At 42.7% G+C, this 24,216-nt stretch overlaps 2 protein-coding genes across 13 annotated transcripts in view; one reads left to right on the top strand and one right to left on the bottom strand.

Moving 5' to 3' along the window:
* SYNE2 (spectrin repeat containing nuclear envelope protein 2) overlaps positions 1-4,296 on the top strand; it is a 296,791-nt gene extending 292,495 nt beyond the window's left edge. For 6 of the 11 annotated variants that reach the window (XM_070592938.1, XM_070592940.1, XM_070592942.1 and 3 more), the window contains 4 exons: positions 1,200-1,391; positions 2,238-2,324; positions 2,836-2,885; positions 3,216-4,296. In XM_070592938.1, coding sequence (XP_070449039.1) covers positions 1,200-1,391; positions 2,238-2,324; positions 2,836-2,885; positions 3,216-3,423 — 537 coding nt within the window. In that variant the 3' untranslated portion in view covers positions 3,424-4,296. The remainder of the gene's footprint in view (positions 1-1,199; positions 1,392-2,237; positions 2,325-2,835; positions 2,886-3,215) is intronic. The other 5 variants (XM_070592939.1, XM_070592941.1, XM_070592943.1 and 2 more) reach the window with 1 other exon arrangement.
* Positions 4,297-10,471: 6,175 nt separating this feature from the next.
* Positions 10,472-24,216, bottom strand: part of ESR2 (estrogen receptor 2) — a 135,350-nt gene continuing 121,605 nt past the window's right edge. For both annotated transcript variants that reach the window (XM_070592948.1, XM_070592949.1), the window contains 2 exons: positions 12,929-13,109; positions 10,472-11,198 (listed from right to left, as the gene is read on the bottom strand). In XM_070592948.1, coding sequence (XP_070449049.1) covers positions 11,012-11,198; positions 12,929-13,109 — 368 coding nt within the window. In that variant the 3' untranslated portion in view covers positions 10,472-11,011. The remainder of the gene's footprint in view (positions 11,199-12,928; positions 13,110-24,216) is intronic.

Raw genomic sequence — 24,216 nt, forward strand, 5'->3', positions numbered from 1 at the left:
TTTCCTCCTAAGGAGTTCTGCACTACCGCTGGCCCCTGCCAGGAAGTCAGTACTCAGGTAGCCTCACCTGGTGTTTCTGGGAACAACAATGCCAGTGTGCTGTTCTGCCCTCCTGTTCCAGTTGGTGTCTACTGAGCATCCCTTTGTAGTTTTGAAGCAGAATGATTTCCAGGGATGAAGAGCCATGGCCAAGAGCAGAAAGTCCTCAAGGCTCCCAGGAATTCGAGACAAAAGTGTTTAGCAGTATCCGGAGAAACTTACGTCCATTTGAAATGTTTTTTCCCTTTGAATGCGGCTCAGTTGGAGGAAAATACGGTGCTCATTGCTCCGTGGCCATGATGAGTTGTATGAGTTTTCCATATCCACTATGGAACAGTCTGACTTCTTGGAGGGTAGTTGGTTTTCCCTATATTTATTTCACTAGGAAGCCAAGATGAGGCCTATATCTTCTCACATCAACTCAAGATGACATATTTATCCATAAATTTGTATGTGGCTCGATTTTAAGTATTTTAAATTTAAAGTGCTGGTCGTTGTTCTTAAAACATATGTTTGTATGCTAAAATCTTTGTAAAGCCCCACTCTCTGGAGCAGCACTGTTCAGTAGACCTTTCTGCAGTGGTGGAAATGTTCTGTGTCTGTGCTGTCCATATAGCTGCTGGCCGCAGGTAGCTACTGAGCACTGAAATGTGGCTATTGTAACTGAAACGGAGCTTTTTCTTTTAATTTATTTAAACAGCCAGTGTTGTCTGGTGGCTACTGTATTGGACAATGAGCAGGATAACCACCCTCGACAATACGAGCAGATTCACCAGATACCTCTGTATTTCTGAATAGTATGCTCAGGCTGCTGTTCCAGTTTATCCACTTTAGATCTGCCCTGACTTTGATGTCCTGCCATGGTGGGTGAGGGCCTGGTCTCTCACACCACCCCCTCACTTTTCCTCTAACTCCTCCAGCATCACAGCGGTCTCCAGAATGAGAAGGAATAAAAAATAGGAGTAGGGTGTCACCAAGTTGCTCCCTAAATGACGTTAGGCTTAAGGACAGAGACAGGCAGATACGAGAAGTAGAAGGTTCTGAAGTGGAATGCCACCCATCATTCATCCTGGGACCTTCCTGGTGCTGAGAAAGCCTCATGCGGCCACACTAGCTTCCCTTTGGGTAAGCAACTGTTTCACACGCTTTTTTATTTTTAGCAACTAGAAAAGGAGCTAGTGGAACGTCAACCTCAAGTAAACTCCTTACAAGAGATCTCGAACAGCCTTCTTATTAAGGGGCATGGAGAAGACTATATTGAGGCTGAAGAGAAGGTGCATGTTATTGAGAAGAAACTCAAACAGTTACTCGAGCAAGTGTCCCAAGACTTAATGTCCTTGCAGGGACACCAGGTGAGTCCACTTGTGGTGTTTAACTATAAAGATGTCACATTCGATGCAAACAGGAAAGCAGAGGGAGGCCGTGAGCAAGTGGAGTGGTCTGAGTGGAGCCTTGAGTCGTGCCCCCTCTGGCTGCGTGGCCTCAAAAAGTCACATAAGCTCTTTGAAGCTGTCTGTCCTTTGTAGAAGGGCGATAACAAGAGTACCTATTAGCATGGCTGGGCTATGAAAAACAAGTCTGATCCCTCTAGCATTTCTCCCTTGCCTTCATGCCCAACAGACTCCAGCCTTCACTCTCCTCACGTGACAGTTTCAAGTCCTTTTCATTGTCCTGGTCACTGTCTTCTGACCATCCTCTCATCTGTCTACTTTTTTCTCTTTAAAATGTGATCCAACTCAGAACAAAGGGAATACTCAAACCGTGGCCTCACCAGACTTCGGGCAGGCCTGTCCCCTCCATTCTAGAGTATGTAGTTCCTCCTGTGCAGCCAAGACTATAGTGTCTTGATGGCCACGTGATCACGTCGACACTTGCTGTGAGCTCACTGTCAACTGAAACTGTCTCTCTTTCTTGCTGCTGCTAAACTCATCTCGCCCAGTGTGTGCTCTGGGTTTCCATGCAAATGGTTGGCCTTGTGGTGTTTACATTCCCTTTTGTCTGAAAAAAGTCCCTGTTAAAGTGGGTGGAGGGTGGGAGTGGTGAGAGCAGAGGAAGAGCCCCCTCTTCAGGAAAGATTTGAGCTGGGGGGCAGTGGTGAGCAGTGCAAAGGAGAGTCTGCGGGAAGCACATTTTGGGGCCTTGAGACTGTTTAGAAGCTTCTGTTTCCCTGAACTGAACACTTGGCATGTGGATTCCAGAACCCAGACTCGTCTCTGCCTGGCTTGGACGAGGCAGACTCTGGAGACCAGCCTCCAGCAGCGTCCGTGCCAGCTCTCCAAGCAAAGGTGAGAGCCCCTTTCTCCTGTGAGAACCACACTGGTTATTTTTAAGTTACTGAGATGACAGGAACTTGGGACTCCGAGGCCTCACTCAACATTTCACGATAGCACAGATCTGCTTCAGCCTCTGCTGGGCAGAAGGGAGCTTTACTCCAAAGATTAAAAAAAAATTGCAGTACCCTTTTTAAAGACCTAACTCAAAAGCTGTCTTCTAGTCCCTGCTCTTCACTGGGATTCTAGTAGGTTGTGAAAGCTGAGAGCCCTTCTAGCGGTGTTGAAGGGGCTTCCTGATCTCTCCATTAACAACAGGTCAACAAACTGGAACACGAAAATCTCGATCATTTAACAAACCCAATCATTTCTCCTCCTAGAGTGTAATCGCAAATGTATTACCCTAGGCTCAAAAGCTGGTCAGGAAGCTGACCTAAGGAAGGTGTGTGATTTAAGAATGAAGGATGTTTTATCAGGGACAGGACTAAACTATCTTCAGCTCATTAACTGGATTATTTTTATCCAGCAGTTCGGAGCAGAGAGAACTACAAAAGTCAAGAACAAGACAGACAGCAGGTAACGGGGCTCTGCAGTCACAGCAATGAGTCGTTGTCCCGTCCTGTTCGTGTCTGTAGCGCCCCCCTCCCCCCGCCCCCCCCTCCCCAGTTCCACACTCCCACCACACCAGTCTTGCCAATGCCGCCATCAAGGTCTTTGTAGAAACCTGATTTTCTCATTTTCTTTCATCTGGAAAGGGCTGGGCTTCTCTTACAAAACGGAACCCCAGCGGTTAGCCCCATTTTAATCTCAGGTCCTGGATGTCTTACGTAAGCAGGGGGTCGGGTAACATGAGCGGGTTTTGCTCCTGGAACCTCCTGATCAGCTCTCCACCGCCTCTCTTGACAGGGTGCCCCGTGGCTCGCGGCCTCAGCGCTCCTTCCTCTGCCGCGTGCTCAGGGCGGCGCTGCCCCTGCAGCTGCTGCTCCTGCTTCTCCTGCTCCTGACCTGCCTGCTGCCCTCCTCCGAGGAGGACTACAGCTGCACACAGGCCAACAACTTTGCGAGGTCCTTCTACCCCATGCTGAGGTACACCAACGGGCCACCCCCCACCTAGAGGGCTCAGCCGGCCTGCAGCGCCCCACCACCAGCCTGTTTACTCAGGCGCCCAACTCACGGCCGCAGACCAGCCTGTGAGTGACTCTGAGCGTTGGCACAGTCCAGGGACCTGCTGTGGACACCTCCTTCTGGACTTGGCCAGAGAGGGCTCTCTCGGGACCCAGGGCAGGGAACCTGGGCAGCAGCTGCCCTGGGCAGTTTGGCAATGCTAATTGATTGGTTTCAGGATCTCTGGAAACTGCAATTTCCTGAAGAGCCAAGCACTTTGTGAATTCTGATTTATTTGTAAAACAACATTTTTAAACTGTAGCTAATATGGTCAATGAACAGTAGTGTTCACCACATAATATATATTCTAGAAATAAGCAAGCAGATTCCGCCTTAGCAATGGTTCAGAAATTCCCATGCACCCTTGGCTGATTGATTGGAACAATCATATTTAAAATGTTCAGAGTTAATTTTACTCCAGTCAGCTAGCCATCTTGAGCTACAAGTTATAAACCAAAACTTTCTGTTCAGTACTTAGGTCTGCTCTTTTATATTGCTTTAAATTTTTAAAGAAATTATATTGCATGGATGTGGTTATTTGTGCATATTTTTTAACAATGCTGAATCTGTATGAATAATGTAAACATTGATTTTTTTTAAAAATCAGATTTTAGCTTGAGCTTTTGACTAATGTACAGTAAATGCCAAACTACAGACTTTGTAGGGACCTTTTTGTAAGTTAATTTTATAAGACTTTTCACATTTAAAGTGATGCTTCGGGTTTTGTTTAACTGCTGGGCCATGGGGGGTTGGTACAGAAACTTGAAGCTGTTTGTGGTATGTACAACTTAGATGTTTCTCATTAAAACAAAACAAAAAAATAGCCATACTTTTGTTGTTCTGGATTATATTACAAAGCAGTCAAATGGTATTTGTAATTTGCCATAGAACAAAAATTATTTTTAAAGTATCATGCGGGGGGGGCGGTTCTTGGTTTTAATTCTAAGCTATGCTTTATATTCTGCTTATTTAACTTTGTACACAGTCACTTACGAGATCTAGAAATCTACAGCCTGTACATGTGGAAACTGCCCAGCGTGTGACCTTCCAGTGCTGTAAGGAGCAATGTGGGCAGCATGGCATGGAAGCTGGACACAAGGGAAAGGATCATTTCACCCAGATTTTTCTATTCCCAGCTCTCTCCAGAGCGAATTAACAGATAATGTGTAACAAATGTTACAGGCAAAGCCACCTGCTTTCCACACAATTCCCACTGTCTGTGTCCCACCTAAACAGAGAGGGTGATTAGATGCTACTGAACTAGTCCCTTGGTCAACTGCTCCTGACCCGCATCTCTTGACACTTGGGAGACACCACTGACTTCACAGCAATCTCAGTCCCCTCTCTCCTTCTATGCAAAGCACAAACCTTGGGGGAAGCCAAGGACATTGTCTCCACACTGTTGGAGGTGATGTGGAGAGAAAGGTACTTTTTACCACAAAGCTTCAAAGTGTTTTAACTCTTTAAAATAATTCATCTTTTTTCATGGATTACAATAATCCCAGAGGGAAATTTAAGCGAAAATGGTATCCAGACTTTTTGTGTAAGCCACAGAGTTGGTTAGAAGGGTGTCTGCTCCAGTTTCACAAAAGGCAAAGGTAGGTTCTCTCCCTTCCAGTCCAAAGGAGTAACGTCCTAGAGACCATTTCTGCCCTTAAGAGGGACTCAGGGACAAGTCAGAGTTGTGGTGAAGGGAAAGTGTTGATTGCATTTTAAAGCGTAATTATGAATGTCAATCCTCAGGATAAAGGCCCTTGAGTCTTGAGTGTGTACTCTAGGCTTCTCCCCCCTTCCCTTGCCCCCAGGAGTCCTTCTGTCACTCACAGCTCAGGGTATTCCCAAATGCATGTTATGAGATAGTGTTTTACACCTTCAGGAGGTTTTGCATCTTTCATTCCCCTTGTGCAAGGGAAATTTTCAAATGACTCTTGGCATTAAGATAGCTTAGGTATGAATGAATGACTTCTCTCCCCATCCCTAGAAGGGTATAATACTATTTGACTCAGATGGGGTACTTACAGAAAATCTACCCAAATAATTGATGCACTGATACCAGGACTTGTATATTGGTGGATTGCATTGTCCTTGAGCACACAGTGCCTGTGGTCATAAACCACAAGTGTGAGATTAGCTGACTCTAGATTAAATTGCTGCTAATGTTTAGAGTCTTCCACAACTTTAAGTCAGAGATTTTTAACTCTCTGGAAATTGTATGCAAGCATTTGCATTTATGTACCTTTTTCCAGGAAGATTGTCCATGGTTTTCATCAAATTCTTAAAGGCAAACCTAAAATATAATAGAATTCAGAATAGAAGGGGAACACTGACTACTTAGCCTGATTACTGAAAGTTCTTTTACTCAACTCCCAACAAATTCATTTTTAACACCAAAATTACAAAAACACTTTATTTAGCTTATGTCACATTAAACTTCTTTTTGCAACAGTTCCACAGACATTAAAAGACACGGCAAAGGAAAAGTAGTACCTGGAGGAATGGAAAGCAGATCTCACAATTTGCTTTCCCACAACAGCAAACATTCATTTGTAAAAAGGCCCAAATTTAAAAGTCTGCTTAATGGTACAAGGCATTCATCTAAAAAAATGACACGATAGCCAGCCAGCAGGCACTGAGGTACACCAGACCACTGAAGTTCTCTGACCAACAGTCACAGCATTTAGACACCCAACACAGAAAAGCAAATGCAGCAGCATAGCTTATGCAATCAACGGGAGCTGGTCTGGGCTGGTATCGTCAAACCTCTGCCCTTCCTGTAAAGGAAACCCACCATCACGTAACAGTGACCAGCCCCACAAGTGAAGAGGACCCTTGGAATTCAAAAAAAAAGGATCCTTGACTCCAAAGCAACAAAAAGAGTTATAAGAGGATCGTACATGGCCGAGACAGGGCACGTCTTAGAGCTGCCCACTGGAGCCAAGGTTCCAGCAACTCTGAGAGCTGTACAGAATAAATGGCACGTGTTTCACACTACAGTATACCAGAGTCCACAGGGAAGCATCAGTGCCTAAAAGGTGTGAGCATTTTACACTGGTAAATTTCCAAGGAGCGTACTGCACGGCACTGCCTCTGGGGAAGCAACAGTAGTAAGGAGGTGACAGCAATACTACCCACCAGCTATGAGCCCAGGACGGGAAGGCAGGAATAAAATAATTCATCCTATTTTTTCCATCTGTCATTGCCGCTGTTCTGTGAAGGTTCATGCAGATGCCATCTAAGCTGAGAAGGAAGGAGCTACAGGTAGCGTAGGGCGACCATAACCATCTCCGTCACGCAGAGATTCGGCTCCAGCAGCAGACTGACAGAAGCAAGGCCTGCGGCAGGAACAGTGCTGGCTACGTAGGCAGAAGACTTGAATTCTGGTCCAAGCTTTGCCGTAAGTAGTTTTATGACCTTGAGTGGTCAGTTTGCCCCTCTGGGCTTTATTGTACACATGTTAAAAGATGGGACTAAACTTCTCTGTCTACAGGGGTGTTCTGGAACTTGAGAGGGTGAGAGTGCCACAGCGGGCCCCGGCTAGACCACAGCAGCCATACGTGTCAGATTACATTTGATGAATGGATTCTGTGGTCTAAAAAATATTCTTTTGTTTTTTTTTAACTAAACTGCATGATTGCCTCTAGCCCTGGACTTGGACTACCAGTGTCTGTCACTTACTCCCTGAGAAAGCTGGGACGAGTTGCTTATTCTGATTTCCACAGCCAGAAAAACAGGCTGACAGTAATTATTATGAGGATTACATGTGAATATATGAGGCACTGAGAACCATGGCTGGCATGTAGTAAGTGTTCCACAATATTATTTTTAGGTACTAAACAATGTATTTTTATCATTTCCTTCACATAACCTTTATTGGTTTTTTTAAGATTTTTAGCAGCTTAAAGAAATGTGTCAAATCTTATTAAATAAAAATGTTTTATTTCAAAATAGACCTAGAAACTGAAGGTTCACCTTGAATTTGAAAAGGTATCAATATATGCAAGCCCCTTAGCAGATTTAAATAACAATCAAACTCTCTGTTTTCACATGCTAGAAAATTCTAGAATTGCTTCAACTTAGTTTATATATATATGAATATACAACGTAGCTCTGCCAAGAATTGGTAACTGATTATTTTTTTTTCCTGAAATCTAAAATAATTGCCCTTCCAGCTGAGTTAGCAGGCGGAGTAGCCAGATAAAAACGCTCACTGTGGAGCTTTTGTTGATTTTGCCTTGTTTTTCTTTCATTACAGTTAAGACCCTCCAGGTTTGTTATTAGGCTGAGAACTTAATCTTCTGTTTCCACCTCAATTTTTCCAGAAAAATCCAGAATTATTTTAGGGTTGAATCTTCTGTAGTTAGTCCTGGTGGACAGTGGGCATGTGACAGACCTGAGGCCAGACGGGGGGCACGTGAGGGCAGCGGGAGTTAGAACGACGTGTGGAAACGCCCTGTGCTGCCTCCCCCACGTCGCCCTCACAGGTCCTTCTAGGAACTGACAGTTGTCTCCCAAGAACCTGAGGGAACACTCTGTTCTCGTGTTCTCTGTATTAAGAATATTCCATGTTAATTTTTTAATTAAAATTTGTCTATATGACCCCATATTAGACACTCACGTGTTTGGAATTAAGCCCAAATCTCACTCCTCTCCCACAAACAGATTTCTCTTATCAAATGATCACTTACAAATCAAAATGTAGGAAAGGAGGCTGAGGCAAAGCTGAGGATCGCGTTCCATAATACATGCAATGCAGTTGGGTAGGTTTTTCTTTTTTCAATACTCAGTTTAATTTCTGTTTAGAGTTGTCAGGTCCTATTCCCCCTAGTTAATTCCTTTTCAAAACTGAACTTGAAAACACTGAAATCTTGCCTAGCTACAGGAGAATTTAAAGTTGCCCATGGACCACTTTGCGGGGTGGATACCCTCCCAAAAGAAGACATTTAAAAGAAAGCACTATTAAAGAGAAACGGCTAATCTTTAAAATGGACATTGAGGGTTTAAGGAAAACACATAAAAATGGCAGCCTGACTTTGCACACTGGTGTCATCCTTGGAGGACATGGTTGGAGCAGGGGGGCAGAGAGATTCAAAACACTTCACCTGAAAGGGGGAAAGTACCTAAGAATATTCAAAACAAGAGAAGACCTTTAAACTATAAACCATGTTGTCTCAACTACTCCTTGGCCCAGACCCCAGTCTAAGAAACAGCCCTGCACCAAAGAGGCCTCTGGGGTTGACCTAATTAACCTGCATCCCCAAGCACACAGGCAGGTGAGACCTGAGCCAGGAAGAAATTACCAAAAGGGTAACATCCTCCTCATGGGCTAAATTCACAAGCAGTAACACAAGCAGCCTCAAGAAGCAGGCAGGAAAATCTGTGAAAAAGGAGTAATGGGCACTAGTGCTTTCATAAGAGCACACACAGGATTTGGCACAAAAGGGTGCCTGGACGCCTGCATCCAATCTGGTGCCTACTTTGGGCATCAAAATCCAAAATCGAGTTTAGTGAACCTAAACTTCACTCTACTACATACTAATGTGGCAGTGGCTTGGACCTCATTCTGGGTTTTTTTGTTCTTTGTTTTTTTATTTTTGTTTTTTCTCAACCTAGTATTCTTCTTAATAAATACAATTAATAGAATTTCATCAGCAAATAATTGTTGAAGGCTGCCTTCTCTGCCTCCCACTTCCCACTCTCTAGCCTCGCATTCCTTCTGTTTGTCGTGGGGGATTCTAAGCTGGCCCGAAAGAAAGAAAATTGACCTTCTGGATAACACGGTTCCCCGATGCCTATAAAATCAAGCTCATGTTTTCTGTACTGAATCTCACCAAGGCTGAAACACTGAGTCACTAAGAATAATTTCAAACCACCTCAGAACACAGACAATGGTGTGTTCTCTAGGTTTACGTCCAAGTGTTTCTGAAACAGCTTTGTTCAACTTTTAGTAACACTGCACCAATATCAAAATTAAGAATTATACAAGGTCTCACTAGCAGAAACCAAGCTTTATCTCATTGAATGTAATCTTCCTAATGACTTAGTAGATACAGAATGCGCTAACCAAAGTAAACCTATTTTCAAACAGAAAATGTGTTTTAATCGCCTATTACAAGGTAATTTTTTAAAACATGATCAAAAAAATGGAACATGCTTATTTAGTTGCTCATTTCCCAAAGATAGATGTAACTCATCTTATGCATTCACTATGTTCCTGAAAATTTGTACAAAAATTTCAATTTTTAAAAGGTTAAAATTGTAATTTCAGAGGTGCTTTATCATCATGTCCTATTTATGTTCCATCTGGAATAAGAATCTCCTACTAAGTTTCTATCTCACCCAACCCACCACATAAATATTCTGATAAGAAAATATTTTAAAAGACCTCTAGGGTATAAAGAATTCTTTCTTACTATAAATAATTACCCTCAATATTTCTCTTTTTTAAGTAGAATTCACAAACCAGGTCTTGTTCGAGTGATGTGCTCATCAAATCTACACAGTTTAGCCCTGAACCTGACCCGCTGGCACGTGTATAGCCCTTCACCCTTCCAGGGAACAGTGTGCCTTGCGCACACACACAGCCTGAAGTGTCCCTGTCTCCTCTGGATGACTGATGTGGCAGTTGTGGCTGCCCCAGGGAAGTGTTGTGGCTGTGACCTCCGTCCCACAGGAAACAGCCCCATTCCCATAAACACTGGACATTTCTCAAGCACGCGCCAGGCCCCTTGGGACAACAGAGTTCTAAGGTGGGGGGGGGCGGGCAGGAGAGTTAAATCACACTCCTCCATGACCGTGATCATACACGCCACCCCCTGCCCCCCAAATAATTCGCAGGCTCTGTGGATGCAAATCGAGTGATGGATCTGTGTGAAGATGGCAGCAAGGTCTTGGGGGAAGAACATGGCTTGCACCCTAGCTTGACCACTGGCTCCCTAGATCACATTCCCTCTGGCCTTCAACAGAGTAATAGCAATACGTGACTTCAGTCCTCACAGGCCCTCGAGGTAGGTATGTGAAACTAGTTAATTGATTGTCATCACAGTTTGCAATCCTACAATCGAGTGGTCCAGAAGAGAGCATACAAAGTTCCAATCTAAGGACAGCTCGGGTTGCACACCAAAGGTTAGTCCACTTCCTGTCAGGGTACCACATTCTCTCCCCTTCCTATTTTATAGCCCTTCCAAGTCAGATTTCCACCACTCATTCCACAACCTTTAAGATGTCTTCCAAAGGGATGGAAGGGAGATGGAAAGTAAGAATGGGACCACGTTGAGATCCCATAAGGCTGAGCAAGATGTAAACTCTGCATTCAAATGTACCCCCTGATAACAAGCAAAACTGTGGTTTTCTCACCCTGATGCCCGGGAAGTGGGGAGGTTGGGGAAAGGATGGTACAAGACAAGCTTGCCATGAGCAAATGAGGGACCACACAGTAGAAAGACGATGAAGCCTGCCCACTCCCGATGGGGCTCACGATTTGTGCTGGAGTTCATGCTTCAGCCTCTGACCTCTGCGGCCTGTCCTCTCAGAGCTGGGCTTCACTGGGACTGCGGGTTCTGGGAGCCGTCTTTGCTCTCACTCTCCTCTGCTAGGCTGCACTCCAATCCTCTGACTGAGGACTTGAACCCGTGAAGCGTGTGGGCATTCAGCATCTCCAGCAGCAGGTCGTAGACTGGGACCACATTTTTGCACTTCATGTTGAGCAGGTGTTCCATGCCCTTGTTACTATGGGGACAGAAAGGTGCTGAGATTCCTCCTGTGAGGCCGCCATAGGAACTCTGAAATCTCCCCAACTTTCCCCATCAGAGGAGTCCGTCCCCTCCCCAGCACGTCCCCCAGCCCTTCGTCCTATGGTTCTTGCATCTGGCTCCTTCCACATCTGCACTTAAGGACAAGGACAGTGTCCTGTGGACCTTAGTGTCCCACTGCCCACCCACAATGACCTGATAGCGCCTGGCTCTCTGCAGTGGATTCTCATTGTTCACAGTAGCTATGTTCTACACAGTCACCAGAAACCCTGAATTAGTGGATACCGACCCACCGCTCCTGGGGGAAAGAGGGTTAGGTTCTGGAAAGCCTCTGGTCTCGACATTTTCCTCAGCTGATTAACACATAACGTTGTTTTATCTGTGCTTTTGTGTAAAGACACTTTATTTAACATAAATTGTTGATTCATTCACATTGGACTCAGGGCCTACAGCACTACCGTTCATGCCTGAACAAGCTTCTCTAACACGCATCTTTTCCCCACAGGCACCTCGCAGCCTTCCTGCGTGGAGGAGCACTGGACAGCGCTCCAGCACTGTGCCTGGGGACCGTTTTCAGACAGTGAAATTTCCAACAAAACAAAAATGCAAAAACATGGCACTTCAGAGACCACGTAAAGGACATCTGTTTACAGTAAGAGCTGAAACAAGAGGGCGAGTGTCACCTTGTTTGACCCCAGCTGGGAATGTAAGCGTGGGCGACTCAAATATTTTAGCACTCTGTGCACATCCTCAAATGACCGCAAAAAAGCCATGAGTATTGGTTTTTAGTTACAAATAAATTTTAGCAAATAGGTAAATTTGCAAATATGGACCCTGCGAATAATAAGGATTGACTGTGTCTGTTCTGCAAATGGTTGTGTGAATAATCATTGAAGAGGAAACGGAGGCAGAGGTCGTTTTCATTTCCTCCCCTTGTTAAAATCCTTCGGGTGTATGTTGTCCTTCCGCACAGCCCCAAGACTGTCCTCCTCCTCAAGTGAGCAATTACCTTCCATCCATGGCTTCCTTCTTCCAGCCCCAGGGCAGGGCTCCCCTCATCCTGGGTGCCACCAAGCACTGAGCAGCATTGTGGACACGTCCCCCTTCATCAGCACATCCATTTACACTTCCTGAGTACACTCCCCGCAGCCCTGCCCTCCTAAACCTGTTGGGCTCACCCATTCCCTTAGGTCTCATTCATTCTTAATATCCTGATGCTATTGCAAGAAAAGAATAACTTTTGGGGAAAGCTGTGTGTAGTTCCCCAAATCACCAGCCTCACAAGTTGATCTAGAGAGGGTGGGTTTAGCCTCTTCAAGGAAATGACCTCAGGGCCCCAGCTGAAGGTGGTGCAAGGAGGGGTGGCAGTTCACTTTAGGGGAGAAATTGCCCATTTTACAATTCCATAAACAAGCTAAAATCTGCAGCAACTAGAAAACAGATAAGGGATGCCATCAATATCCAATAAGGTGCCACGTGACATCCATTTGGTGCCCCCTATGTGCCCATCTTGGTTACAGGTGTGTGCACTGATGAAGCCCCCCATTCTCTTTCAGAGGTTCATTTTTCTCTAAAGGTGACAATTCGACCTTATCTGTCTCAAACTTGCAAGCCTTTTCCCCAAAGCTCTTCACCCTCGTCTGAGCATGTCCCCCACCCCACACACACACACACACACTGGGTGGTGCGGGCCCGCAGGAATGGTACCTGGCGTGCCTGACGTGAGAAAGGAGCATCAGGAGGTTGGCCAGGCGCATGGACTGCTGCTGGGGGGGGATGCCGCTCCTGGAGATCACCCAGACCAGAGCGTCGGTCACAGCATTCAGGATGTGAGTCAGCTTCCGGCTGCTCTCGGCCTCCTGAGGGGCTGCAGCTACAGGGTACATACCTGGACAAAGAAGAGAAGCCACGAGTCTACGTGTGTGGGACAATCTTAAAAGCAGGGCTTCACCTGCCCGTGGTGTCCTTCCCAACCCCACCCCTCCCAAGAGCCAGCCCCATCGCTGAGCTGGAAGAGAAAGCGTAGCTGAATGTGGGCAGACTAAATGGCCTCTCAAAGTGCCACCTGGCCCAGAACTGTGGGCTTGCCATAGCAGTAAATGTATCTAGTTGCCTGAAATGATTACATGATGTCTCAGCTACAGCAACAAATACACATCTAGAGATGGTGAGAAAGTGAGATGAATTCTACTCTTCACTTCTAGGAGGGCTGCTCATCTAAGGGGAATTTAATACACATAACCTAATGACCATTGCCATGCAGCCTCTCCCCTGCCCACCCCCTCGTGTGTGCCAGGTGCAGACAGTCAGCGTAGGCCCACTGCCACCTCTGTCCAGGCCCTCAGCATCCCACCTCTGGTGGCACCTGCTGAGGCAGGTAGACCACCACTTTGGAGTCAGACAGACCTACTTGATATCCAGCATCTCTAGCTCTCAGATTCCAGACCAGGTACCCAGCTCCTCCAGCCTGCACTCCTCATTGAGCTGAGCTGACAGGCACACGTCTCCTGAGGTCCTCACGACCCGCCATGAGGTGGGTTGCTTCCCCCATCCTGCCCTGCCCTGTGCTTAATTCCCCTCTGACTCTAGGCTCTGAGATACTGTGGCCCCCAATGGTTGCAAAACAACAGCTCAGGTAAATCTCCTTGCCCCCATCCCCCATCACCAACCCCGATTCCTTGATTCCTGGAAGCAGGGAAATAATTAGCTTCTCTTCCAGGCTTTTGATTGCAAAATAAGAATAAATAGCAAATATGTGAAATCAACAGAGGAGCTGCCAACTTTTGACTCTAATGAGAATGAAGAATGGCTGGCACTCCATCATCCACAGAATTTGTTTTGGCAATTTTTGTTCTCTATTTTTATTGGCATTTTCAGTTCAACTAAGTTCAACAGTTCAATTAAGGCAAGGGTCAGATTAAACCACAATTATGCAAGTGTGGTGCTTTGCCACGTCCCTGGGGGCACGACCCTCCATGAGGTCTGATGAAGCAGATTTAAAATATTCATCTTTTACAATAGCCTAGAACTGCCTCTAACACACCTGCTCACCTCACTCTCCACAGTGACTCTTCCTGAATCCCCTGAATCATCGTCCTCAAACCTCCCACTGAACCCCCAGCTGATGACCTGCCCTCCTACGAGAGAGGCAACAAGCCCTCACCCTGGACCCAACGTGCCCGCTTTGAGTGGCCAAAATGCAGATCTGCGCATGTGGCTCTCTTTAATGACTTCCCAGCTCTCGGGGCAGAGTCCAAACCACCTGGCGCAGCTCTCAACAGTACCAGGCCACTCTCTGTTCTTTCATCCTCAGTTCCCGCCACACCCCACCTTGAACTCTACTGTCAATTCCTTGAACAGGAGATGCACCGAACACGCTGCCCTTTCTGCTTAGGAACTCACTCTCACACTCCTTCTCCCTCTCCTCCTCTCCACCCTCCCTTCCCTTGCTTATCTATATCCATTCCTCCTTTAGATCCCAGCCTGGTTATGAACTTCCTTCTGGAAGCTTCCCTGACCTCCCTACCATCCCACCTTAAGTCTGGTTTGAGTTCTCCTTTGAAGCTCTAACAGTGCCCTGTGCGCCCCCAGCAGAGGGCACCATGTTGTCCCACATCCTGGATGTCCTCGTACATGCCTCATGGACACCCCCAGAGAAACTGGACATAAGTGCTTTGAGAGCACAGACCCTGCCTGTTTGTCGTTCTATCCATATCACCTAGTACACTGACCAGCATGGAGTAAATATTCACAAATGGAAGAATTAGACTGAATTCACAGAGGTTCAGATTTTTGCATTTTTTTAGCCAATCACACCATCATAAGTGAAATGATAAATATGCACATTAGTGCATATTTTAGGTACACACAGAAAATTATCAGTCAAATGAAAGTATGGAGAAAATTATTTTACTCTTACTTTCCCTAAAATCCCAACTGCATTAACAAGCGCCTTCTTTTAACTACCCTTTAGTCTGTTCTGCTACATGACACGTGCTCCATGGATTTCCACTGCTGTAAACAAATCTTATGTCTTTGGATTCTAAAAGGAGTCAAAATTGTATCCTTGTACATGTGTCAGTTCAAAATGACAAAGATTGAAAATATAAAAATAAATCCTCAGTTAGTATACAAATGTTCATGGTAACATTACTTATAACAGCCTAGAAGTAGAAACAAACCAAATTCCCATCAACTAAGAAATAAAATGTGGTATAGCCACACAATGGAATATTATTCAGCCATAAAAAGGAATGAAGTACTGATTCATGCTACAACATGGATGAACCTTGAAAACATTACGCTAAGTGAGAGAACCCAAGCACAAAGGACCACATTTTGTATGATTCCATTTATACGAACTGTCAAGAACAGGCAAATCTATCCAGAGAGAAAGTGGATTAGTGGTTGCCTAGGAGTGAGGGTGGGACAGACTGGGGAGTGATCGCTAAGGAGTTCAGGGCTTCTTTTGGGGTGATGAAAATGTTCTAAAATTGGTTGCAATGATGGTTGCATAAGTCTATGAATATACTAAAAGCCACTGGATTGCATACTTTAAATGGGTGAATTGTTTGGTATATGAATTACATCACAATAAGGCTGTCATTAAAACCTAATAAAATAAATCCTCATAACCAAAATTACAGTAACATAAAAGCCCCTGGGGGTGTCCCTCTGTCTGATCGAGGCCCCCCTCAGATAATGTGTGTTGGCTGGTGGGTCACCCTCTTCATAAATGAATAGTCACTGCCAAGGGCAAGGGTCTTCTATAGGCTATGGGGGCAGCCAGCTCCAGCAGGACCATCATCGTCAATCATTGACAAGGTGCTTGTGGATGGCAGTCACTGCAGTTTTGGAAAGGCATATGCTATATTAATTTTATATATGCCAAAAGATTTTATATGCAAAAAGATGAACCTACATAACATCATCCTGGGAATGAAGCGGGCTGAAGAACATCAGGAGGAACAGGAGGCTGCCTGCCTCTCCCTTCAGTCAGCAGTGCCGCGCCTGCACTTGAGCATCCACGCGCCCTCTGCTCACCGAACATGTTGTACAGGGTAATTGCTAAGTGGCAGGCTCTGAGAGGGGGCAAGCGACAAGACCCAAAGCCCCCACCCGCAGGTCCCTCATTGCCAAGACATAGGAAACAACAAAAATTGACTCCCTCCAACTCCAAAAGTAAAAACATCGATTAGGATTCATTTTGGAATCAAATTAAATTACTTTCCATGAAACTAAAGGAATACAGTAAAAAAAGCAAGATCTTGGCACCATGCCCCACAGATACCAAAGAAAATAAAATAAAATAAAGGACATAATCTTCTCTCCTCTTTATTGCCTGGGAACAGCTGTGTGTTCCTCTCACTAGCCCACCTGATGACATTCCATGAGGACATGGGGGAGATGGCAATCCCCCCAAGATTTGCCACATCCTAAGCGTTCAAAGGATGAAGACACAAGCTTTCCTTGACTGAAGGCAAATAAATCAGAAGATCTCAAATGTAATAAAAATCCCAGAATACTAACCAAAGGAAAATGTTCTGGCTTTTGGAAGGTGTAGTGGTGTGTGTCTGTTTGCCTGTTTGCTTTGAGGAAAGGGAGCTCTAGCTGCGACCATCTCCTTTGTCACCACCTCCTATCCCAGCACCAGGAGAACCGACCGGTGTTCAAAAGGTGCCTTTGATGTGAAACCAGCAGGCTGATGTCCACAGTGCTTTGCACCCACATTCTTGATGAGCAGGAAAGGACCTGTCTGCCTCTTCAGCCTCCTTCTGTGCCTTTGCCTCCTCCACTCACCCCTTCATGGGAAAAATCCCCTAAACTCACAGGGAACCGGGGCCTGGAGGTGACGGCTTGATAATTTTCTTAATGTAAAATATGATCACTGGGTTCTAACTCTCTATTTCTTTCATTTAATGAAAAATTTCATCCTTTTTAAATCTTAAAATCATTTAGATAAATAGACCTATTCCTAATTTTAAATATTTTTAAAGACTAATTATTTGCAGATTGATTCTGCTCTATTTCCTAGAATCTGTAGCCTCTAATTCTATCCAAGGAAAGACTTATCTAGTCTTCAGGTGTCTGGGTGACAAGATGGCTGGTCCCACCACTCTTACCTTAGATATGTCATTATGTTAACTACCACACTTGCATAACACCTTTGACTTTCTAACAAACATTGCAACAGGTTGTTAAAGGCAACATTTTCTGTTGTCTCTGAGTTTCAGGAGCCACATGGAAGGCTGAGTATAATACAGTAATTCCAGGTACCCCCACATCCCATCTATGTTTGGCAGAGGAGGGTTTGCTGAGAGAGAAGCTAGAATGGTGGCATCCTTTTCCCATCTCTCCCCATAGAGAGGAAGATGCACTTCTCAAGCCCAGCAAGGCTCAGACCCCTGATCAACTGTTTGAGTGTACATCCCTATTCCAGACCCAAAGCACTGTATCTAGTTCATTTTGACATTTTTAGTATTTAGAAGTCATTGACACATACCAGGAACTCAATAAATATTTACTGAATTGAAATTTAATTGGATAATAAGGTTAATTTTCATTCCATACTATATCCATTCTTAGAAGAGATAAATAACCCAGAAGTATGCAGCTATTTAAAACATAACTACTTACACTAGAAACTAATATAATACAGTATGTCAATTATACCTCAATTGAAAAAGAAAGAAAACAAACATCTCATTAAAAATGGGCTATTTCAACAGATACTTCACCAAAGAAGATATACAGATCACAAACAACCATATGAAAAAATAGCCATCATTAGTCATTAGGAAAATGCCAAATAAACCACAATAATATACCATTACACACCTGTTAGCATGACTGAGAATCCTGCCTCCTGGGAAACTCCTCAGTCCCAGGCAAATCTGAATGGTTGGTCACCCTAAATTACGTCTAACTAAAATTTTATAAAATGCCGACTAATCTATAGTGACAGGAATTACATCAGCAGTTGCCTGGGACTGGAGGGGGGAGGGAATGAGGGAGAGAGGAATTATGAAGGGGCACAAGGAAACTTTTGAGTGTGATGGATATGTTAATTATCTTGATCGCGGTGATACTTTCAGAGGCATATATAAATGCCCAAAGGCATAAAATTGTGTGCTTTAAACATGTGCAGTTTATTGTATGTTAATTATACCTCCTAGTTCTGCTAAAAATAAAAACACTGTCTTGGCTGTAAACACACACACACACACATACACACACATACACATACACAACTACTGACAAATCCTGACCCGGCCACCTAGCATGCTGATACCAGTGCGGACCTGATTGAGTGACATAATCCCACTTTGAGCTTGTCATATATGCAGGGAAACAGGAGGCCAACTTATACAGAAGACCATCTCCAGAGAGCCCAAGGCTTACCTAACACGACAAGGCAAGCTAGCAGCAGCCAAGCAGCAGCCAAGCAGCAGCCCTTGGAGACTCTGCTGTTCTAATATGGGACAGAGAGTATCCACAGTCTTTTGACTTTAAGAAACGTACTCCATTTCTCCTCTCCTGACCCTCATCCTTCCCGGCCTCCACCTAGTACTGGATTCAGTTCCCTGCTTGGCTGTGTCTTTTCCACTCAGGCTGCAGTCTTTGCTCTCATCTTTTTTGTTTTGTTTTATTTTCTGTTTTTCCCTCCCTCTCTCCCAACCCCCATCCATCCCCTGGCAACTACGGATCTGTTGTATAGATTAGCTTGCATTTTCTGAAATCTTATATAAACGAGGTCTTACAGTATGTATGCCTTTGTGTCTGTCTTCTTTCAGTTCCATTATTTTGATATTCATAATGCTGCATGTATCTGTCAGTAGTCCAATCCTTTTTAATGCTGAGTAGCATTCTACTGCGTGGATATACCATAGTTTGCTCATCCTTTCACCTAGTGGTGGGCATTTGGGTTGTTACTAGTTTTTGGCTATTACAAATACAGTTGCTATGAACATTTGTGTACAAGTTTTTGCATGAGCATATGCTTCCATCTCTCTTCAGTAAATACTACGGAGTGGAATGACTGGGTTACCTGGTAGGTACACGCTTAACTTTTTAAGAAAAGGCTGAACAGGTTTTCAAAGTGGTTGTACCAATTTACATTCCCACCAGCAGAGTATGAGAGTTCGCATTATTCCACATCCTCACAAACACTTGATATGTTCAGTGTTTTTAACTTTAGTCATCCTATTGGGTATGTAGTAGTTCCTTATTCTGATTTTAATTTGCATTTCTCTAATCAATAATTTTAGCATCATTTCATGTAATTTTTTGACATCAGTATATCTTCTTTGATGAAGTGTCTGTTCAAACATTTGGCTATTTTTTAAGTGGACTGTTTTTCTTATTACTATTGAGTTGAAGCAGTTCTTTACACATTTAGATATAAGTCATTGGTTGAATACATGTTTTGCAAAGCTTTTCTCCTGGTCTGTGGCTTACCTTTTCATTTTCACAAGAGCACCTTTCGAAAAGCAAAAGGTTTTAATTATAATGAAGCCCAATTTATGAATTTTTTAAAAGTTTGCATTATTTGAGTCCTATTAGAGAAATCTTTGCCAAACCCAAGGTGAACAAGATTTTTTCCTACATTTTAATGGTTTTATAATTTTAGTCTTTACATTTAGGTCTATGATCCATTTTGAGTTAATTTTTGTAATATAGAATGAGATCTGCTCAAGGTTCAGTTTTTGCCTGTATCTATCCATTATCAATTCTTTCGTTCTTTCCCCATTACCTTGACATCTTTGTTGAAAATCAATTGTTGATTAGGTCTATTTCTGAACTCTCTATTCTGTTCCATTGATCTATTTGTTGATCTTGATGTCAACACATATTGTTTTGATTACTGTGGCTTTATAATAAATTGTGAAGTCCGGTAGTATAAGTCCTCCAACTTAGTTCTTTTTCAAAGTTGTTTTGGCTATTGTAGGTCCATTGCATTTTCATATGAATTTACAAATCTGTTTGTCAATTTCTACCAAAAAAGCCTGCTGAGCTTTTTGTTGAGATCACGTTGAATCTATAGATTATTTGGGGAGGACTGACTTCTTAACAATACTGAATCCTCTAACTCATTAACATAACACATCTGTCCATTTATTTAGGATTACTTTAATTTTTTCAGCAATGTTTTGAGATTTCAGTAGGTAGTTTCATATCTTTTATCAAATTTATCCCAAAGTTTTCATAATTTTTCATGCTATTATAAATGGTATGGACTTTTAATTTCAATCACCAATTGTTCATCACTACTATAAAGAAATAAAATTGATTTTTATATATTATCTTTATATCCTATAACCTTACCAAACTCAGCTTCTTGTAGATTCCTTGGGATTTTTTACATATTATCATGTTTTCAAATAAAGAATTTCACTTCTACCTTTCCAATCTGGATGCCTTTTATCTCTTCTCTTGCCTTACTACACTGGCTAGAACTTCTAGTAAAATCTTGAATAGAATTAATGAGAGTGGACATACTTACCTTGTTCCTGATCATGATTAAGTATAATACTAAGTATAAAACCTAATGTAGGTTTTTCATAAATGCCCTTTATTAGGTTGAGGAAGTTTCCTTCTATTCATAGTTTGTTGAGAGGTTTTTTTAGCGGGAATGGGTATTAGATATTGTCACATGTTTTCTCTGCATCTATTGAGATAATTGTATGGTTTTTTCATTATTATTCTGTTAATACAGTGAATTATGTTGATTGATTCTCAAATGTTAAAGAAATCTTATATTCCTGGGGAAATTCCACTAGTTCATAATATACTATTGGATTCTGTTCACTAAAATTTTTTAGAGATGCAAAAATTCTATAAAAAATGTTAGCATCCAGGGGCTGGCCCCGTGGCCGAGTGGTTAAGTTCGCGAGCTCCGCTGCAGGTGGCCCACTGTTTCGTCGGTTCGAATCCTGGGCGCGGACATGGCACTGCTCGTCAGACCACGCTGAGGCAGCGTCCCACATGCCACAACTAGAGGAACCCACAACGAAGAATACACAACTATGTACCGGGGGGCTTTGGGGAGAAAAAGGAAAAAATAAAATCTTTAAAAAAAAAAAAAATGTTAGCATCCATGTGCATGAGAGATACTGGCCTGTTGTCTTCTTTTCTTCCAATATGTTGGTCTGGGTTTCCTATCAGAGTTATGTTGGCCTCATAGAATGAGTTGGAAAGTATTCCCTGCTCCTCAATTTTCTGCAAGAATGTGTGTAAACTTGGTATTATTTATTCCTTAAATGTTCAGTAGAATTCTACCAGAAAAGTCATCTGGGCCTGGAGTTTTCTTTGTGGGAAAGTTTTTAACTACAAATTCAATTTCTTTAATAGATATACGGCTATTCAAGATTTTTACATTTCTTCTTGATGTGTCTTTCAGTAATTTGTGTCCTTCAAGGAATTTGTCCATTTCATCTATGTATTGAAATGTATTGGCATAAAGTTGTTCATACTATTACCTCATTATTCTTTTTAATATCCGCAGAATAGCAGTGTCACCTCTCTCACTCGTGATATTGTGTCTTCTTTCCTTTATCCCAATCAGTCTACTTAGAGGCTTATCAATTTTATTGATCTTCTCAAATTAATTTGAAACCTTTCCTGTATTCTAATAAGGCCTTAAGTGCTATAAATTTCCCTCAAACTATTACTTTAGCTGCAACCCACAAATTTTGCTATGTTGTACTCTCATTTTAAGTGAGTTCAAAATATTGTCTAATTTTACTTTGTTTTTTCTGTGATACATAGGTTATTTAGATGTATGTTATTTGGTTTCCAAATGTTTTGAATTTTCCAAGATCTTTTTTTTTTTTGAGGAAGATTAGCCCTGAGCTAACATCTGCTGCCAATCCTCCTCTTTTTGCTGAGGAAGACTGGCCCTGAGCTAACATTCTCACCCATCTTCCTCTATTTCATATGTGGGACACCTGCTACAGCACAGCTTGCCAAGTGGTGCAACGTCCGCACCCCAGGATTCGAACCAGCGAACCCCGGGCCACTGAAGCAGAACATGTGCACTTAACCACTGCGCCACCAGGCCGGCCCCTCCAAGATCTTTTTATTATTGGTTTCTAATTTAGTTTCACTGTGTCAAAGAAAATACTTTGTATAACTTAAATCCTTTTAAATGTATTGAGACTTACTTTATGACCAGAATATGGTCTATCCTGGTACATATTCCATGAACACTTGAAAAGAATGTATATTCTGCTGTTGTTGGGTGGAGGGTTCTATAAATGTCAATTAGCTCAAGTTGCTGTTTTCTATTTGTCCTGTCTATACTTTGTTTGCTTTTTTTTTTTTTTTTGCCTTCTTTTGGATTGACTATTTTTTATGGTTCCATTTTATCTCCTATCATCTCCTTTGTTGGTATATTAGCTCTAAATGTCTTGAGTTATTTTAGTAGATGCATTTGGGTTTATGATATATGTATTTAATTTATTGCAGTTTATCTTCAAGTAATACTTCAAGTAAACTTTCATACAAAATAAGAACTGTATACTTCCATTTGTCCTTTCTCAGCCTTTGTGCTCTTGTCATATTTTACTTCTACATAAACCCACAATATATTGCTATTATTTTTTCTTTAAACACTAGATTATCTTTTAAAGATAAATAAAGAGTTTTAAATAAGAAAAAAACATTATATTTACCCACGTTGTTACCATTTGCAGGTCCTCTTTACTCGTTTGTGTGGATCCATGTTTCCATCTGACATCACTTTCCTTGTGCTTGAAAGACTTCCATTAACATTTCTTATTGTGTAGGTCTGGAAGCGATGAATTCTTTCCATTTTTAAGTCTGAAAATTTTTTGGGGGGCTTCATTTTTGAAAGATATTTTCATGGTGTAAGGAATTCTTCATTAACACGTTTTTCTTAAAGTACTTTAAAGATTCTGTTCCTTTGTCTCCTTGGCTTGCATCAGAATAGAAATTGTTGTCATCCTTGTCTTTGTTCCTTTGTCTATAAATATCTTTATTCTCTGACTGCTTTTAAGATTTTTTTCTTAATCATTGGTCTTAAGCAACTCAATTATGATGTATGTTGGTGTGGTTTTTTTCATGGTTTTTTGTGCTTGGGATTCATTGAGCTTCTTGGATCTTTGTGTTTATAGTTTTCACTAAATTCGGAAAATTTTCAGCCATTGTTTCTTCAAGTATTTTTCTACCCCCCTTTCTGAGACTCCAAATTCAGGTATTTAACAACTATAGTTGTCCCATACCTCCCTAATACTCTGTTGATTTTTTTTTTAAAGATTGGCACGTGAGCTAACAACTGTTGCCAATCTTCTTTTCTTTTCCTGCTTTCTCTCCCCAAATCCCCCCAGTTCACAGCTGTATATTTTAGTTGTGGGTCCTTCTAGTTGTGGCATGTGGGATGCCGCCTCAGTGTGGCCTGAGGAGTGGTGCCATGTCCACGCCCAGCATCCGAACCAGCAAAACCCTGGGCTGCTGAAGTGGAGCGCACGAACTTAATCTCTCGGCCACGGGGCTGGCCCCTATGTCCATTTTTTTAACTCTTTTTTTCTTTCCGTTTGTTTTTGATAGTTTCTATCACTATGACTTCATATCCACTACTTTTTTCTTCTGTATGCCTAATCAGATGTAAATCCCACATAGACACAGTTTTCACATTTAGGAGTTCAATTTGCATGTCTGTCATATTTTCCATGTTTCTACTTAACCTGTTCACGTTTTCCTCTACTTCTTGGATATATTGAATACAGTTACAGTAACTGTGTTTTAATTAGTAGTCCTTGTCTACTAATTCCATCGTCTGTGTCATTTTGGGGTCTTTTCCAATTGACTGGTTTTCTTCTCACTATAGGTCATATTTTCTGCTTATTTGCATGCTTGCTAACTTTTGATTGGTTACCAGACCTGGTGAGTTTTACCTAGCTGGGTGTTGGATGTTCTTGTATTCCTTTAAATATTCTTGAGCTTTGTTCTGGGATGCAGTTGAGTTATTTGGCTTG

Source organism: Equus przewalskii, chromosome 25 (genome assembly GCF_037783145.1).
Source record: "Equus przewalskii isolate Varuska chromosome 25, EquPr2, whole genome shotgun sequence".
NCBI lineage: Eukaryota > Metazoa > Chordata > Mammalia > Perissodactyla > Equidae > Equus > Equus przewalskii.